This window comes from Crocodylus siamensis, chromosome 7 (assembly GCF_052110815.1).
Source record: "Crocodylus siamensis isolate JL-2025a chromosome 7, ASM5211081v1, whole genome shotgun sequence".
In the NCBI taxonomy this organism is placed as follows: domain Eukaryota; kingdom Metazoa; phylum Chordata; order Crocodylia; family Crocodylidae; genus Crocodylus; species Crocodylus siamensis.
The window spans coordinates 72,928,965-72,946,750 of record NC_143401.1 but is presented as its reverse complement, the minus strand read 5'-3'; the positions used below and the strand labels follow the sequence as shown (position 1 = coordinate 72,946,750).

At 40.9% G+C, this 17,786-nt stretch overlaps 1 protein-coding gene across 1 annotated transcript in view; it reads left to right on the top strand.

The window, feature by feature from the left end:
• Positions 1-17,786, top strand: part of JAKMIP3 (Janus kinase and microtubule interacting protein 3) — a 195,919-nt gene that overhangs the window by 84,758 nt on the left and 93,375 nt on the right. The window contains exons 4-5 of the mRNA XM_090058773.1: positions 13,912-14,127; positions 15,760-15,879. Coding sequence (XP_089914899.1) covers positions 13,912-14,127; positions 15,760-15,879 — 336 coding nt within the window. The remainder of the gene's footprint in view (positions 1-13,911; positions 14,128-15,759; positions 15,880-17,786) is intronic.

The window sequence follows — 17,786 nt, the reverse complement described above, 5'->3', positions numbered from 1 at the left end:
TTAAAGTAATGTCATATATTCATTATAGACAGATAATAATTTTCCTGGTGCATTCTTCTTCAACATTTAATACTATACATGCTTAAATGGCATGCAGAAAGCAGAGAGATTTGCACTTTACTAACCAAAGTATGTAGGTGTGTAGGTATAGATCTAATCATGAGCTTTCATGGTCTGAAGCTCACTTCATCAGAACATGCAGAAATGCAGGTGATAAAAGCTTATAGAAAATATAAAATGCACCATTTAATGTTTACAAAATGGGACAACTAACCATTTCTAAGAGGTTACTTATTGAGTGGCACAGATGATATTAACATGTTAATGCTCATGATCCATTAAACCATAAACCTTGGAATAATCCCCACACAGTTGAATGAACAAGCATCTGCCTATATCTGTGACTAAAGCAGCAAAACAAAAAATGTTTTGTAAAAATGTAAGTTAACATTATTTCACTTAACAGTATTCTCAGGCATGAAAAAGACATAAGGTTATGCTTTTTATCTCTAGTACTTGTACATTTCTAATTAGATCATGTGTTAATAAACTATTGCTATTTGCAGGCAATATACCCATCCAACACCATTTATGAAGTATAATTGCTAAGGTATTTTGCATACACAAAGTATTTTTTTTTGTAATGATAATAACTTGTAACATTATTTTATTTTACAGAGACTTAGAATAACTGGACATGAAACAGACCTAATAGTCACCTTTTCTACTGTCATATGGTGCATCTTCAAAGGGACTTTCTTTGCTCTTTTAAATGACAAAAACGTGGAGCTGCTTTTTCTTTCACAGCCCAATAGGTCATACTATAAAAACTCTTTGCTCGGCATAAGCAGTGTAGGGATGCCAGGTGCTCAGAGAAGAGCGGAAGCAGCAACTTCCATTTCTTCTGTGATCACAAAAGCCTCTATTGCACCCCCGCCCGTTACTCTAATGTTCAGCGCAATCCTATTGCCTCCCATCATCTCTGAACTTCATCGTCACACATATGCATTTTCATAGAAGGGTGTTTGTGCCCCCAAACTTACAAAGAACAATTTTTCCAACTATTTAGTTCCTCTAATTCACAGATCCATAGGGCTTTTTTAAAATCCAGAAGTGTCCATTGCCTTCACTGTATCTGACCACATTCATAACACAGAAACACAGTAAACCCTTCAGGAGACTTATCTTACTTCCTTTCCTAACCCTTACCTGCTCAGGTATGTTACTTCCACCATTCAAGAGGTGGATCTACCCAACAAGCCAAAGCTGAAACTGTAACTTATGCAGAAATACCCAGGCTAGTTTTAAATTATCTAACTTGAGCAGCCATTGACAGCATAAGTTTTAGCAAGGGCTCCAATATCCACCAGACCCTTAAAACCTTGGCCATCTAGACTCGGATGATTTCCATGTTGCTGTGGCTATACTCTCACCAGAACCTATAGAAATTTTAATCTACCTAATTTAAAATTAGCTCAGATATGTTTCATTATCTGTACTGTGAACATACCTGAAGACTATAATTGGTCTGTATGGTTAGGAATAAGGAAAGACTTCTAGTGTAATGCTCAAATATTCACTGGTTATTTCCCCACTTTGTGTTACAATAGAAGTAAGGGATTTTTTGTGAAAGACATTTATCCCAATACTAACCAACACAACATAGGACTAAGTGCAATCCCCATCCCAAACTAATATGTCTGCATGCATCTGTAAATGCAATGACCAAATAAAATAGTTTCTATTTATAGATGAGACAACTTTAGTGTTAAAATGGATATATCTTACCATTATAGGGCAATATCTGCCTGGAAATTAAAAGGATGATATTAGTATTGAGCTGAACTTGATACTAGAGAAGAAAGGCATTTGCTGGGTACAGAAGGCTTCAGATAAAAGATGATGTCATTGGGTCAATTTTTTTTTGCTTCTCCTGTTACAAAGTTCTTTTACACAAGATTTATTACTTTTAAGTTGTGGCAGCTGTTCTATAGTTTGTTCAAAATGTAATTTTATAAGACAGAGGTTTTATACCTGGTGTTACAAATTTTTACTCAGTAATTTCTCTTTCGTACTAGATATAGTACATTTTAAAGTAGCTTTTATCACAGCTCTTCAGTATTTAATATATGGTCTCTGTGCACACTTCTAGTTTCTGTGATTTTTCGGGAGTGATAATGTATTTCATCAATGTCTTCCCTCATTCATACTATCTATCCCTATCTGAAATATTGGAAAAATGTGTACAGCTTTTAGAGAATGGGGAAAAGTTTATGGTGATATGGAAAATTATTTTACTGACAACTTGTTCAGTCAAGTGTGAAAATTATAGCTTCTACATCCACAGTGTGTTTATGTGGGGCTCTTTTTATTATTATTTTTTGCACATATGGTATGGGCTATTTTTGTCTGGAAGGTCCGCATGTGCTGATCTCCAGAAAAACACAACTTTCACTCAGTCAAGCTGTCCCTGGCTCAGTAGCTGAAGAAAAACGAGGATAGAAGATAAAAATGGCATTTCACATTCTAGTAAGCAGACATATGAATTTCCTCCTTTTAAAGAACTGCTATTTTTTTAGTCGAGCTTGGTTATTATATTTTGATATGCAGATCTATAAACAGCATAAAAATACTTAACATGGATACAAATACATACTTATGATCTAGTCTTCCCTCCAATATACATATGCAATATCTGTTAACAGTTATACATGCATATCAAGAGGCCCCATTTGTCATGTTAATAAAATGAGATTGGTTGGACTGCAGTGCATGCATGACAGGACCTAATATCTGAACTCGTATAATAGCACAGTACATTTCATAATATATGTAAGTTGACCAGAAAAAGAAGGTGTTTATAGTTCAAATAGAAACCCTTTTTAAGGGGATTTTAAAAATCCCTAAAACCTGCCATTTAAGTGGGCTGCAGTAGAGACTGGATTTTAAAATCAGCATAGTTTAAGGAAAATTCTAGCCACCAGCCATCATTTAAAGGATCTTTTAGCTTATTACTGTAGGATCATGCAGAATTCCAATCTGTTTTGTTTAATATAGGCAAAGAAAGGAAAATCTTTTGTTGATCACTACCAGACGCTGTATGTTTACAGACACATGGCTGACACTTCTCACTTCCCTAGGGAGTGATAAAATATTGAAGAAATGTGGGAGTTCAGCAAATATCAGGTGAAAGGAGTAGGAGGCTAAGATTTCTAAATTGCCCATTTTACTGTTGATTGTCTTAGCTCATTACAAATAATGGAGTAACAAAAGAATAGAAAACATGGTAAAAATTCCTGTATGCAATATGAAGGCTGATTTCTCTGTACAGTGATGTCTTCAAATGGCTTCATATACTCAGTATTTCTTCTTCACCACTGTCACTAGATATTTCAGATGACCAATTTTCAGGTTGTTTTAATAGTAAACTAAATATCAACCATTTTGTATTCCTGTTGAGTGACCAGTCGCATAAATCACACAGTAGTGAGACTTGATGAGATGACTGAAACCTTTCAATATTTAAATGATGAGTAGAGGATAACAAACACTAAGCGTTGCATACATGATGTGCTTTTTAAAATATGAATACCTATGTTTGCTTGATTTTTCCCATCATTTGAGCAGGCACCAACTGTTTCACAAAAATGTTGCAAAATAGCAAACAAAGGAACAAAAACATGATCCCAGCAAATAGACATGAGAGCATGTGATTGCAAGCAACTAGCTCTAGTGATTAGGTAACTATTGCTATTACCACTGAGTTAAATCCTGGCCTCTGCTACAGTTCTTTGCATCACTGTGGCCATGTCCAGACTCACCATTCTCTTGGTAGAAACCACAAATATACAAGTGTTCATGCTCTTTCTTCCAGACGAAAACTGGCAGTTCTGGGAAGAAAATAACTGAACTACAGCCAGTTAGAAGTCATTTCCAGGAGAATTTCTTCCAGGAGAATGAACACTCACACAGTTTCCTGTGGCGTAAGTCCTCCCAGAGACCAGTAAGAGTGGAATTGTGGGAAAGTCCCTTGTACCTTCCAGAAACTGGGGTCACCCCAGTCTGGAGAACTGGGTGGGGGGAGCTGCTCCTGCCTTTCCTGCAGGTGGGAAGAGAAGAAAAGAGCAGCTGCACCTTTCTAGCTCCTCATACACCAGGTTCCCCAGAATGCGAAGTGTGTAAGAGGCTTTGCCCACTTGGCGCCTGGGCTCTGGAAGCTGAGGAAGGGAGCAGCAGCACAAGCCCCTGCTTTCTATACACACTGGAACCCCCAGTGTGAGAAGTGGGCAGGGGGTTTTACCATCCTGCTCCAGTCCCTCTGGAAATGAGAGGAGTCCTTGCCTTCTCTAGACCAGGATTACCCCAGTCTCAGGAAGATGCAAGGATCAGCAGAAAGGGGGCAATTGCAGGCTGATTTCTTATACTACTCCCTCTTCCAGAATCATTTCTACTAGTAGAAATTTTATGCTGCTAAAAATGACTGCTTGTATGCAGCCTGTGATACTTAAAATGGAATAGAAAGTTGCTCTGTCATAAATCTGTATTGTGGAATCCCAAATGGGATAGAGTAAGGGTGCTTAACCTCCAGCCCATGGGCCAAAACCGGCCTACAGACCCTTAGAATCCACACTGCGGGGCTTCCCAGGGCTTGGGGTATTTGGTGGTGGGGAAGCATTGGCAGTTACTCTGGTTTCAGTCATCACTCCTCACTGCCAAAATCCTAAGCCCTACAGATCAGGTCAGATTTGGGCCAGAACTCTTCCTCCCGCATAACCAGGTTGGCGCCAAGTCCCACACCCTTGCTTCCACACTGATGGGTTGGAGCCAGGCTGCACACCCTCCTCCCTACAGGGCCAAACCATGCTCCCTTTCATCTCCCTGTGGGGCCAAACCATGCCCCTTTTCCTCTGCCCAGCCAGTTGAGGGCAGGGCCACATCCCCTTCCTCCCATGAGGCTAGACATCCCCCTGCACAGCTGGTTCAGGGCCAGGGCACACTCCGCCTCCCCTCCCTCCCCTCCATAGGGCTTGATGAGGGCCAGGTCATGGCCTCTCCCTTCCATGGACCAAGGTTGGGGCTGGACCAAGCACCTTTCCACCACGCAGCTGGATCAGAGCTGGGCTACTCCCCTCCCCCCTCTACACTGTCAGATGGGGCCCTACTGCATCCAGCCTGTGGAGGGACTGGGCACTGCCCATCCAGCCTACCAGCCAAAAAGGTTGAACACCACTGCAATAGTGTGCCACAAGCCCTATCCATTACTTGTCTAATGTTTGTTAAAGGAGACCGGTATGGAGATATACATCTATGTCAATAATTGTTAGGGGTGCACTGATAAAGATTTTTGGGGCTGATATCGATAGATGATTTTTAAGGAGGCATATCAATACTGATCTGATTTTCAATACCATCTCAGCATCTTGGAGAGCTGTTTGCAGCTGGTAAGTCTGGTATGGTGGGAGGGGAAAGGGGAAGGAAGGTGTGTGGTGGCGCAGATCAAGGCCCCTGTGGTGAGGGAGGAGTGGGGCTGGAGTAGGGGCAAGTGCTGCCCAGACAGGGTGGAGCAGGCACAGGATGGAGCTGCAGCTCATCCGGGGGGTTCAGGGGTGGGCCTGGGGAGTGGCTCCCATTTCTGCGCACCACTGGTCTGAAAGTCACTGGTCTGGCGCTTGCCTGCTGGTCTGGTGGCTCCCACTGCTGCTGCTGTCACTTGTCTGGGACAGCACAGGGTGGCGGGGGAAGTGTGCCCCCAGATCTGTGCAGGGTGGGGTGGGCTGGGAAGATCTCCGTGTAGCTTGAAAACATATATCCCCCTATTGTAATAACATTCTCATTCAATTTTTTCAAAGGCATGTATACCTAACAATCACATCTTCAGATTAAACCTGAGCTTTCAGGATCAAATACTTAAGGAGGCCTTGGCTTCTTTATTAGTGTTTGTCATTTTGCACATAAAGGGCCAGATTCTCATTTGGTCTGAATCAGATTAACTTTTGTCAGCTACACCAATTCTTTTTTGCCCACAGACTTTTGAGCATTCAGAAGAAAAAAATAAATGCTTATATCCACGTATGCAAATGAACATGTATATGTATTGTGTAATTTGGCCTTTGTCTAACGTACATGCACAAATTAGAAGGCTGTAAGGTCATACAAATCTGCACTTCTAGGGTTGCCTGCATCCCAGTTCCAGTCTTCCACATTCAATAAGCTGTGGGAAAATTAGTTGTTGTTCCTGGCCATCAAGGACCTGGCCAGCAGCAAACCAGGGAGAGGCCTTTCATTATTCTGTTACTCAGCAGGGTACCTGGGGCAGCTTCCATGCATGGCAACTTCTGGTTGCTGCTGCCACTGTGATCACAATTGCAATTGCATAGCTCTGACAAAAGTTGTTTTTTTAGCCCCCAAACTAGCAGCACATAGGGTGATTGACACTACCCATTGTGAACAGATATCAGTGAATCTCTAGGGAAGAGGAAGAGAAGGAGATAGAGAGAAAGAGAGGTTTGAGGTGGTAGCATCAGAAGGAAAGAATGAGGAAGTTGAGTTTGGAGAGGGAAAGAATAGGAAGGGTTAATAAGCAATGGGGAAAATGTACAGTATGTCTTCACTGCAGTATAGAGATACCAGAGCTACTTTGGGTAGCAGTTTAGCTGGTGGCAGCATAGAGCTCCAGGAAGGCTAACTTACCTTGTTGCTCAGGAAGTTGGGTAGAGCTGGGAATTCAACTTAGATCTCCTGAACTCCACTCCAGTGATACAATTACTATAAACTCACTTCGCCATTGGCCCTAAACCTTCTTGTTCCTCTGGATGCGGTTGTCAAACTTTTGTCCTTTCTGGACCCCTAAAAAATGTTGACTGGAAGTGCAGACCCGTTTGGAAATTTCAAATGAAAGTGTGGACACCTTTAAATTGTAAGTATGGGTATTCACATACTTTTGATTGATCACAGTCAGCTTTTGCAGACCCCTTAGATATAGTCTGCAGACCCACTGGAGTCCACATGCCACAGATTGAAAACCACTGCTCTAGCACTATGTTTCTCCACCCATGGGTCACTACCCAAAAGTGGGCTGCAAGAATATATCAAAAGGGGCCCACAAACAAACTTTAATAATGGATTTTCCTTTAAAGGAGAAAAACACAGGAAACTGGTTTTTACCTCGCAGGCTGGCAGAGTTCCAGCCTGCTAGGGGCTGCTTGGGGCCCCTCCATGTCCCACATACCATCCTCCCGCCATGCCCCCACATGGGGCTGCGGCCAGGGGGTGGAGGGCAGCAGATCAGGAGTGAGGGACACTGGGTCGGGATTGGCCACTAATGTTTACAAATGGGTCCTGGTAGAAAAAAGTTTGAGAAACACTGCTGTAGCACACTTGGTTGCCCCTTGTTCTCTCTACCACCCCCTGGCTTTTGAAGGTTTCATGCAGTAGTCCCCTGCTACTGGTCAGGACACCCTGAAAGGAAATCTGTGTCTTTTTCTTATTGTGAAAAAATGTCACATATGGTCTTTGGGGTACGGTTTCCCTGAACTCCCTGCACCTATCTCCTTGAAACTTGGCAGGCTTCATGCCCTCGGAAGGGACTACCACACGTGTAAGTTTCATCCAAATCAAGCCAGAAATGACAAAGTTATAGGCCATTTTGTCCTTCCCCATTATAGTCCATGGGCGAAACATCGAGACAGCATCAAAACGGCAAAACGTTTTGATTTGCCTCATTTTGTTTCAAGGCTGTTTCAACTATATCTGTTCCATTTCAATTTTCCTGTTTAGACCTCGAAACAGGTCAAAACAACATCGAAACAAAACTGGTGGAAAAATTTTGCACAGCCCTAATAATTATGGCTCGGTGTGGACCTTCAGAAAGCCTGAAGTGGATTCAAACTAACTTATGCAGGTTTCTCTAAAGAGATTACATTAGTTCAGGAGTAAACAGAGCACAAGTTTGCTCTTTGGAGGGGAGCACAAAAGCTGCCTGCACTGGCCGAGGCCAGCAGCTTGGAGGCACTCCTCTTTGCCTCCCAGTGTGCTGGAGATTGCCAAGGAGAGCTGACTGGGGGCGGGCAATCCTGATTGCCTGCCTGGCCCATGGCTGCCTCCATTGTCCTTTCATCTGTCAGGCAGCCATCAGCTGCATGCAGCCAGAAAAGGGAGGCATGGTCACCGCACTCAGGGCATCATGGGGATCCTTGGGCTTTGTCCAGGGAGCAGGGAAAGGGTGGGTACCGTCTTAATAGCCTCATTTGCACTTACTCCTGACTTGTCCTCAATCCCCTTGCAGTGGGGCTTGCTTATTTGTTTGCAGATGGAGCCAGAGAGCTGAGAGCAACTGTGGCTGTCCTGTGGAGCGGGGGATTCCCCTCAGGTCTCCATCCCCTTTCTTCCCTTTCCATTGCCACCCATGTCCTTGTGACTTGACTGCATCTGGCAGCCTCAATCCATGTGGCCCAGCATGCTCAGCAGTCTGCCTTTCAACTCACCTTTCCTCCAAAGCTTTTTGGGCCCAATCCAAAGGTCCTGTTGGTCAATGGGAGCCTTGGCTGGACCATGGGTCAGGCCCTTGGGGGTTTGACCCTTGTTTCCCTACACTGAACTTCCCCACCACTCAAGGGTTTCCTCTGCATCCCCCTCTCTCCTTTCCTATGCTTCCCTGGCCTCCAAAGTGGAGTTCATGGAATGGCCTGCTCTTGGACAGCCCGCCCCATGAAAACACATGCAGAGAAGACAAGCCAACCAGGGTGGGGGTGCCCCTGTGCATGCAGTGGGAGCTGCATTTCCCCTGCCCCCACTCATCAGGAGTAGATGGCCAGCAGCCAGTGATCCCAAGACCCAGGAGGAAGAGCGCCAGCACCCCACTCCTCACTGTGCCCAGGGGACTTTGTAGGAGCAGGGGGGAGGGGGTGGGAGCACAAGCCCTGAGCTGCTAGAAGCAAAGACTTAAAAACTGTTAAGGATAGGAGTGCAGGGGTCTGTGTGCATGTGTTTATGTGTGTGTATGGGGTGAGGGGGAGGCTATGTGTGTGTGTCCCCACATCCCAGCCCAAGTGTGGTGGGGAGCCTGGCTCTGTGTTTTGTAGGCAGCCACCATGTCAGATGGAGAGCCCTGAATAACAAAGACAAGTCTGAGAGCAGCAGCAGCAGCAGAGCTGGCTGAGTGATGTCAGGGAACGGTGCCTGTGCCATGGCTCCGCTGAGCCCCACACACACTGGGCACAGGTGCCTGCAGCTGCTGCTTACTCTCTTTGCTTGCCCTGTCCCGACCTGCTGCAAGTCAAAGTGAGGGGCCTGATCCTTCCTTCTGCAAAGCACCATCCCCGCCATGCCTAGGGACATTGTATAAAGAGAAAAATACAGAGCTACAAACGATCCCTTCTTCTCCCTCCCCTCCCTCCACCATCTGCAGCCGAGTCTGAGCCAAGTTCTAGCACACCTCTATGTGAGGAGGGAGTGGGGAGGTGCAAAGGCCTCTGGCTGCAACCTAACCAGTCTCATGCTACACCTGTCCAGGTCTATCTTAGACCAGGATCTACCATTTTTAAACCAGTCTATGTGCACTGAACTTCTGTTCTGTTCATAGATTCATAGATCGTAAGGGGCTGGAAGGGACCTTGCAAGATTATCGGTCCCAACCTCCCTGCACTAGGCAGGAGCTTTAAACTAAGTTCCCGTGACTTATACCAGTTTACACGTAATGCCTCTACCTGGCCTTCAAGTATAGGCCATACAGAATAAATGCATAGTAAACAAAAGCTATGCCTTTTTTTGTTTTGGGTTTTTTTATATATTAGAGCCAATGTGTGATTTTGTAAAACTCTTTAGTAATACAGGGTATTTCTGTATTGCTAAAAAAAAAGAATAAAAATAAAACCCCCAAAAAATGCTTGCTACTTGCCTCCTGCATTTGCTGTGTTGCCATAATTTGCTGATGACTGACAGAAATCAATGTTGCTTTGCTGCAGTAGCACAGCATGTGTGCTGCCCTTAGATGTGCCTGGAATATTTAGCAGGAGCTAAGGTTTGTTGCACTTTGTGCACTGACTAGTTGACTATGTCCCTTCACCCTACTCTGCTCACTTGTTTCTAAAATATAAATCATGGTAATTTGAGCGTTGTGTAAAACTCATATAGCCAATGACTGGATCTGATAAATGGTGAATGTGGTTAACAACTATTTATAGCAACGCAAAAGTTAAAAAAAAAAACAGTAAGAGGCATGTTATTCACTTATTTGGGAACACTGAGGAATATGAAATATGAGAGAGAATTGAATAAGGGTTAATTCTATTGTATATAGAGACATTTCCTGGATCTCCTTCTGTCAGAATGCACATGAATCTCCTTAATGTCAAGGAGACGCGCACACGCACTGAAATCCCTTTTCCTTTAATCTAGGTCTTCTTGTTAGTTACCCTTCCACTAATGAGTGATCGACAGCCCATTCACCTGCACTCCTGACGCTGCAGGAGTCTTGTGTTCCTTTGCAGATTTTCTTACACATTCTAATTGCTTGCTCTGACATGCTGCCTATGGGGAAATATGTATGTCATGTAACAGCCTCCAACTGGCAAGAATTTTCTCATTTGCAATTAAAACCTTTGTCTGGGAATGGCTTTGGCTTCTCTAGTATAGATAGCGGAAGCTTCAAACACAAAATTCTTCTGAAGCTTACAGTCATGTTATTAGCAATGTTATGGAGTCTGTACAGCTGCCAGTGCCCCATGAACATTACAAGAGGACATTTCTAGAGCAATATAACTTACATATTGATGTTACTGTTATTCTAGAAATAATTTACTTACAAAGAACCATAGGGCTCAAAACCAGCTTGATGAAAAACAATATTAGAAATTTTGTTTTACACCATGAGATGTAAGTAAAAAAAATTAAACTATGCCTGGAATTATGTGTGCATAATCGGCAGAACCTATGCTCACAGGCTGCTTATTAATTAGCACTTCAGTATAAAAAATTATTCCAAGTAGAGACCAGCCTGCTAAAAATAAAGTGGGAATATCCACTCTGATAAGCAAAACATTCTCCTTTCGATGATTGGATACCATGCTCATATATATTCAATGACATTGTTCACAAATTGTCTGTGTTATCTAAAGCAACCAGATACAAATAGAAAGAAGGTGATCACATTAGTCGGAAACACTTCAGTGTTTTTGTGTTGAATAATAAAACAAGTGTGTGAGATGCCATTTTTTGGAGACACACCTGGAAATTGACTCAGATCTCTCAGTGAGTTGGAAATCATTTTATTTTTTTTCCTCTTAAAAAAGCACCTCCGTGATGATATTGCTACTCTGAAGAAAAATCTGTAAAATAAGCTTTTCAAAAAGTTTTACTCATTTTTTGCTGCTGTAAAATTATATAGATATGTTAATGTTTAAGAATGAACTATAAAATGAAATCACTGTATTTAATTCCTGAGTCTGAACATTGCTGTAAGATGTAAGTACTGGTGTCTTCTTGTTTCTTCATGGCATTTAAATTTAGTTTTCTTTTGCAAAAATCCAAACATTAGTAGTTTATAGCATTACTTTAAGGAAGTTTTGTATTGTTCTGATTTCATGTTTCTCCTTGAAAATGTTGCCTGTGTTATAAAATGCTTTGTATTCACACAAAGGGGGATTGAGCTCTCCAGTTTGTTTTTATCCTTTTCATTTACAGGTCCCTTTAGGTTTCCCTGTGTTTATACATTCCATGGGAAGAGTCTAGATATTTCTTTGTTAGGAGGAAAACTTCAATAGATTTCAGAATTGCTGAGAATTTTTAAAAGCATCCTTGATAAAATAGCACACACAATATTTCAATGTGTTCTGTTTTCAAAGGGGGGTGTAACTTGTTGATACTTTTGAATAGAGGAAAAATAGTGTACACACACACACACACACACACTCTTACCTTGACTTTTTTGACAAAGATACATTACAAGCAATGTTTGTTTTTCCACAAGCAAGTAGACATATCCACTTCTTATAATATTTCATATACCTCAGGTGGAGCATACTTCCCACCATTGTTTGTATTGCAGGTCCTTGTAGTACTCCTGAAAATGGAAACAGTGTGTTGCATGGTGTGTGCTATTTTATCTCTATGTTAAATAGGAACACTCTGTCATTGGAAATAATCTATAGAGGAACTAAACACAACCGGAAGAAGGGCAGTTGGTGGAGGGAGTATATTCAACTTCCCAACTCAGGTGGCACACTTATAGATTAAGGTGCTTGAACAGATAGGGTGAAATTTAATACTCCATTGAAGTTATTGGCCACTATCTTATTGATATGCTTAGGGCCAAGACTTCATACTTAGGTGCAGGCGTAATGCAAGTTGATTTGGAGTTCAGGGTTTCACATAGCTCTTTTAAAAAGTAGGCATATAATAGACATTCCCAACACAGTATGACAGGTCTGGAATTATGTTAAGTTAAAATTATGTGTGCCTAAATTTTTGTACACGTATAATAAATGAGAAGAGCTTGAATTCATTGCACATCAATGTTTCCATTGTGCATTCAAGGAGCTTGAACTCTAGTTTTACTTTATGTACAATGTATCATGGATCATGTATGTTATATGTTACATCAGGTAAAATACTGAGACATGGGAGTATATGGAAGGAATGGAGGTTTTAAATGTGAATTTCCTTGCTTGTATAGTTCAGCTAACATTTAAAGTTTTGAAATAATTACTTTTTCTGGATGTCAGGGGCACAGTACCAATTCTAGGTATATCTGCACAAGTCACCTCAGTGATCATTACAGATCATCTAGATATACCCAAGCTAGGTTTAAAGCAGCTGGCTCAAGTACTGCTGGCAGTGTAGCTGTAGCAGCATGGAGCTCAACATCAGCTAGCTGCCCAAGTACTTACGTATTATGGCTTTTGCAGCCGACACAAACTACACTATCCCCTATGTGGATACTGATTTTAAGGATCCTAATACTGCATTCAGTGGTATCCATTTGAGGAAAAATCACTGCGTACCAAGTGTAAATTAAGATATGCTTCTTTTTTCTTGGTGCTTATGCCCCTATGCTTGACCTTGATATTGCTGTAATTGAAGTAATTTAGTGACTGCCACATGACCAATTTAGTGTTATTTTATCTGGGTTTTCTACCAGTCCTCTTAAAAAATATAACAGAAGGCTGAATTCTTGCTTGTAATTCCTGATTTTGAAAAGCTCAGAGGTAAAAAGCTGTTAGTTTCACTTAAATACATAATGTTTCAGAAGTACTTAGAGTACTGCAAATATGTTATTATTTCTCCTTTAAGTACTTGTCCACAGATGCACATTTTCACCAGTAGATGTGCCTCGGATGCTTTAAATGCCTGTACAGATTCCTTCCCCAAGGGAGAGACTCATTTCCACAAAGGGATCTGAGTTTGTCTCACATCCCTAATAAGTCTGTGGTAGAGTGCTCCTTCCTCCCTCTTTCCATGAAAACAGCTTTTTTGATAGTGTTTATGTCAACAGGGATAGAAGATGAGATCCAGGCACTTATGACAGATCTGGAATAAAAAAAAAATCTGAAAACTTAAAAAAATTAATGGAATGAAAAAACAATGCTCTGATCAAATCTACTGAGAGAACCTTAAAGTATAATGGTTATTTCACCTGGGAGGCTCCTGAAAGTGGTTTAAAATAAAAGAAATGCAATGCTAATGAACAAATGAAGCAAGTTTGTTCATATGGTCACTTTCAAGCACTTATTGCTACTTTATTTTCAAGAAAATATTGTTCTTTTTCAATATTAAGGGGTGTCAAATCTGTAATAATGACTGTGTACCTTTGGGTACCGTCCAAAATGCTGTGCCATTGTCATGCTGCCAGTTTCTATGGTAACCACAGACCTGTAACATGCATGCGTGTGTGATTGTATTTTGTTCTCCTTATAGATGGAGGAGATAAAATTTAAAGACAGAGCAGTCTACGTGCTGGAAAGAGAGTTAGGGGTTCAAGCCGGGCATGCTCAGAGACTTCAGCTCCAAAAGGAGGCTTTAGATGAACAACTTTCCCAGATCAAAGAGTCTGATCGGCATCTGAGCAGCCCCAAACGGGAACTTCCTTATGCAAGTGGTGCAGGAGACGCTTCAGATCATTCAGGAAGCCCCGTAAGCACTTTCACGTGGTTTCACCTAAAAAAAAAAGCAAGCAAAGAAACAAACAAAAAAAGATGACACAATCTTGATGAGTGCATATTCAAGCAACAGCTTTCCCATAGATGTACAGAGAAAACCAAGAAATTTCTTCTAACACTGCTAATTCGGTGCAAACATCTTTCAGACCTAAAATCAGATCAGACCATGGGAGAGCTTTTGCTTTTTTGTTTTGTTCTAACTTTATTTCTTGTTTTTTGTTTTCTTTGTTTCAGTTTTATGTCAGTAAGGTGGAATTTTCCATGTTTTAAATGTATTCACACTTCAACCACCTGCCTTAATTTGACAGTCTGACAATCTCTGCTGACAAATGATGCAAATGCATTTCTAACTCAGTAATGTATGTGTCCTAGTTTTCTAGGCGGCTAACATGTATTGTAAACAAATGTACAAATATAATTTGCAGAGGGAAATCAGTAAGATAATGCAATCAATAGCATACAAGCTTATACGGTCCTCCTAGAACATCTCTGTTACTAATGGTTACATGCTTTTTGCTTTTGCTTTCAACCAGTGGTCTAGGAAGTGAACTGAATGCCTACTAACCTATTATCTGCTGCTTTTTCATACTATGCAATATACTAATGGCTTTAAATTTTAGTCACCCTTTTATATTGCCTTATGTGTAACTATTCCACTCTGCTGCTTCTGCATTAATTTGCTAATATTTAAAAAACCAGTTAATTAGCTTCATACGTCTGTGATATATATTTCATTGTTGATTCTCATCAAGATTTCTTTTGCAGCAATTCTTAATTTTCTTGGTAAAAGATTAGATGATTGAGAACATATACAAAAATCTCTTTTATTCTTTCTTCAGAGCCTCTCCTGCACCTGTTGAATGAGGAATCTTAGACCTTCTGAAAGTTACATTTAGGATTATGAATATTAATTTGCTCATTTTGATCAAAGTTCTGTTCTTGTTTCATCAAATATTAGGTTAAATGCCTGATAGAGAAAAAAATCATAATTTGTCAACAGATGTAACTGCTCTTTGATTCTGAAGAATAAAAATATGCCTTCCTATATATTTGGTTTTGCTTACAATTTGATTGAAGCATTTTCATTTTTGATAGATTAAAGCACAGCCCTATATGTTTGATGCGTGACCCTCTAGAATCTAAACTAGGGCAACAACTTCATAGAAGTTGCAATGGTATAATTGCATGGCATTTGTGCATTTATATTTCAGTATGTATAAATATCATTTCCCTCTAACAAAGTACTAAGAGTGGGTCACACATCTGAAACTCTCAGTTCAACAGTGGCATATATTAGAAATATTGCCTTGGATTTCAATGTTTTCTTTCATAATTCCAAGTTTAACATTTGTGATTCTGTATTTGCATATACATACTTTGCATTTGCATACTTTGTTACATTTCTGCTCCCGTAACTTTCTGTTGATCTCATCATGCAGTTTTCAGTGATCAGTTCTACAAAGGCATAGATTACATTCTTCTACATATACAGATTAGAAATGTTTAGATTTAAAAAGCTGGGGTTTGGGATTTTTTTTTTACATAGTTACCTATGTAAAGTTATTTGCATCTATGAACAGTTATTTGCAGTTGATCTTTGTTTTAGGAACAGCAGTTGGATGAAAAGGATGCCCGTCGTTTCCAGCTTAAAATTGCTGAACTAAGTGCAATCATCAGGAAGCTGGAAGATCGGAATGCACTGCTGTCAGAAGAAAGAAATGAGCTTGTAAGTAGAAACTGCTATTAGTTTTCAGGAAATGAATGCTTATCAGAATTTGAGGTGGCAGATAAACACTCACTAGAGACAACACTGCACTCTTTTATCCTCCTTCACCTGGGGCCTATTGCAGAAAAAGTTAGACAATGACCTTCCTTTGGGAAGATTTGATCGTTAGTTAGTTTTAGCTTCTACTAGATTGCCAAGGAGTGATGGGGAACCTGCTGGGCCGCACAGAAGGCCTGAAAAGGAGAATGGATGTTCCTAATTATGTGGGAACAAACATGCAGAAGATTCTTAGAAGGTATGACTGTGTGAATCAGGTGTTTCCAGGAGAGTGTACTGCAGAGTGTGGAGCCTTGGCAGCCGCATGCCTTTCGGTATTGTTCGTTCCCACCTTCCACAGATTTGCATGGGAGGTCTTTCCCATTGTCCTAAGAGTAAAAGCCTGTGAAACAGTTGTGGCAGACCCCCAAGCCCATTTACAGTCAGATGCATCTTTAAGACACACTCCCAGGGGTGCCTGTTAGCCCCAAACACTTCTCTGCCATCTGCTGCTTGACCACTGAGAACAGACTGAGATGCTCTAAAGCTCACCTCCCTGACCTGGCACCTCAGCTTTATTTGCCTTACCTAGGTCTTGCCAGATCTTTAACAGAGGGGATTTTGCCAGCTAGAAGGAACACACTATTGTTTAGTTATGTGCTCAGAAAAGATAAATCCTGTCCCCCTCCTCCCCACTTTCTTGAAAGAGCCCTGCCTGTATAGTCAAATGCTTTTAAATCAAACTTTTCTCTGACAGTAAGCATGCTATAAAAGATAACAGAAAGATTTATTATAAAAACAAGAGCAAACATAAGACATCACTAACCATATGTTGAGATAGACAGAGATATAAGAACACATGAAATGATATATCAGAACAATAACCTGATCTTACTCTTCATCTTAAACCAAGGAATAGAGCTTATACCCAGCCTGCTAGCTGAGGCCCCAAAATGTTTCCTTATACCCAGGAATACCAAACACAAATACTTGCTCCATGCCAAGGGTTAAACATGATTTCTTACCTAGCCATTTCCATACATTATCCATGGGATTCTTGGGAAGTCCAACAGGAAGTCTGCAGTGTATCTGCCCCCCAAATATGTGTTTACCAAACCAGAAGACTTTCCTGATCCAGTTATGACCAGGAGAATACCACAATGCATATAAATATAAGGATGATACAGTTGAATGTAGTCTAACATTACCTATCCATCGAGACCACACAGCCATAGCTGTAAAACCTCAAAAAATCATTCATGTCATCAGACAAACATCTCAAAATATTGTGGAGTTTGTCCCAGTAGCATTTGCTCTGTAGGAAATTCTCTTTGAGGGAAGGCACATGAGCAAGATAGTATGAAAGGGTGATGAGTGATTTTTTAAATCAATTGAACTGGAAACAGAACAGTTGCAACACTTTTTGGAGGGTAGCACCAGAATTATAAAGTGATACTCTCTAATCCACTCCCTTTTGTCCCTCAAGCATCTCTCTGAGAGTACTGGACCAAGGGATATTTTGAAAGGAAGGAGAACGAAAAATCCACACTGATTTTGGGAAGGTACAAGAAAATCGAATTTATGTAGTATAGTTTTACAATGCACTCATCCATCAGTTTACTACTGAATCCTGCTGTAGTTCATCATTTAGTCCTGAATGTATCTTGAATACAATTTGGTTTAGCTCAATTAACAACTTAAATTTCAGATGCTTATTCAAACATCACAGATCTACAAAACTGGGCTGGCAATTTCTTGAAACTGTTTTTGTGAGCTGTCTAACTTTTTGTTAGGCAATTTCTTTCAGAATGAAACACCGTGAGAAAAGGCTTAATATAATAAAATTAAGTGCTGCAGACTTTTACAGAGTC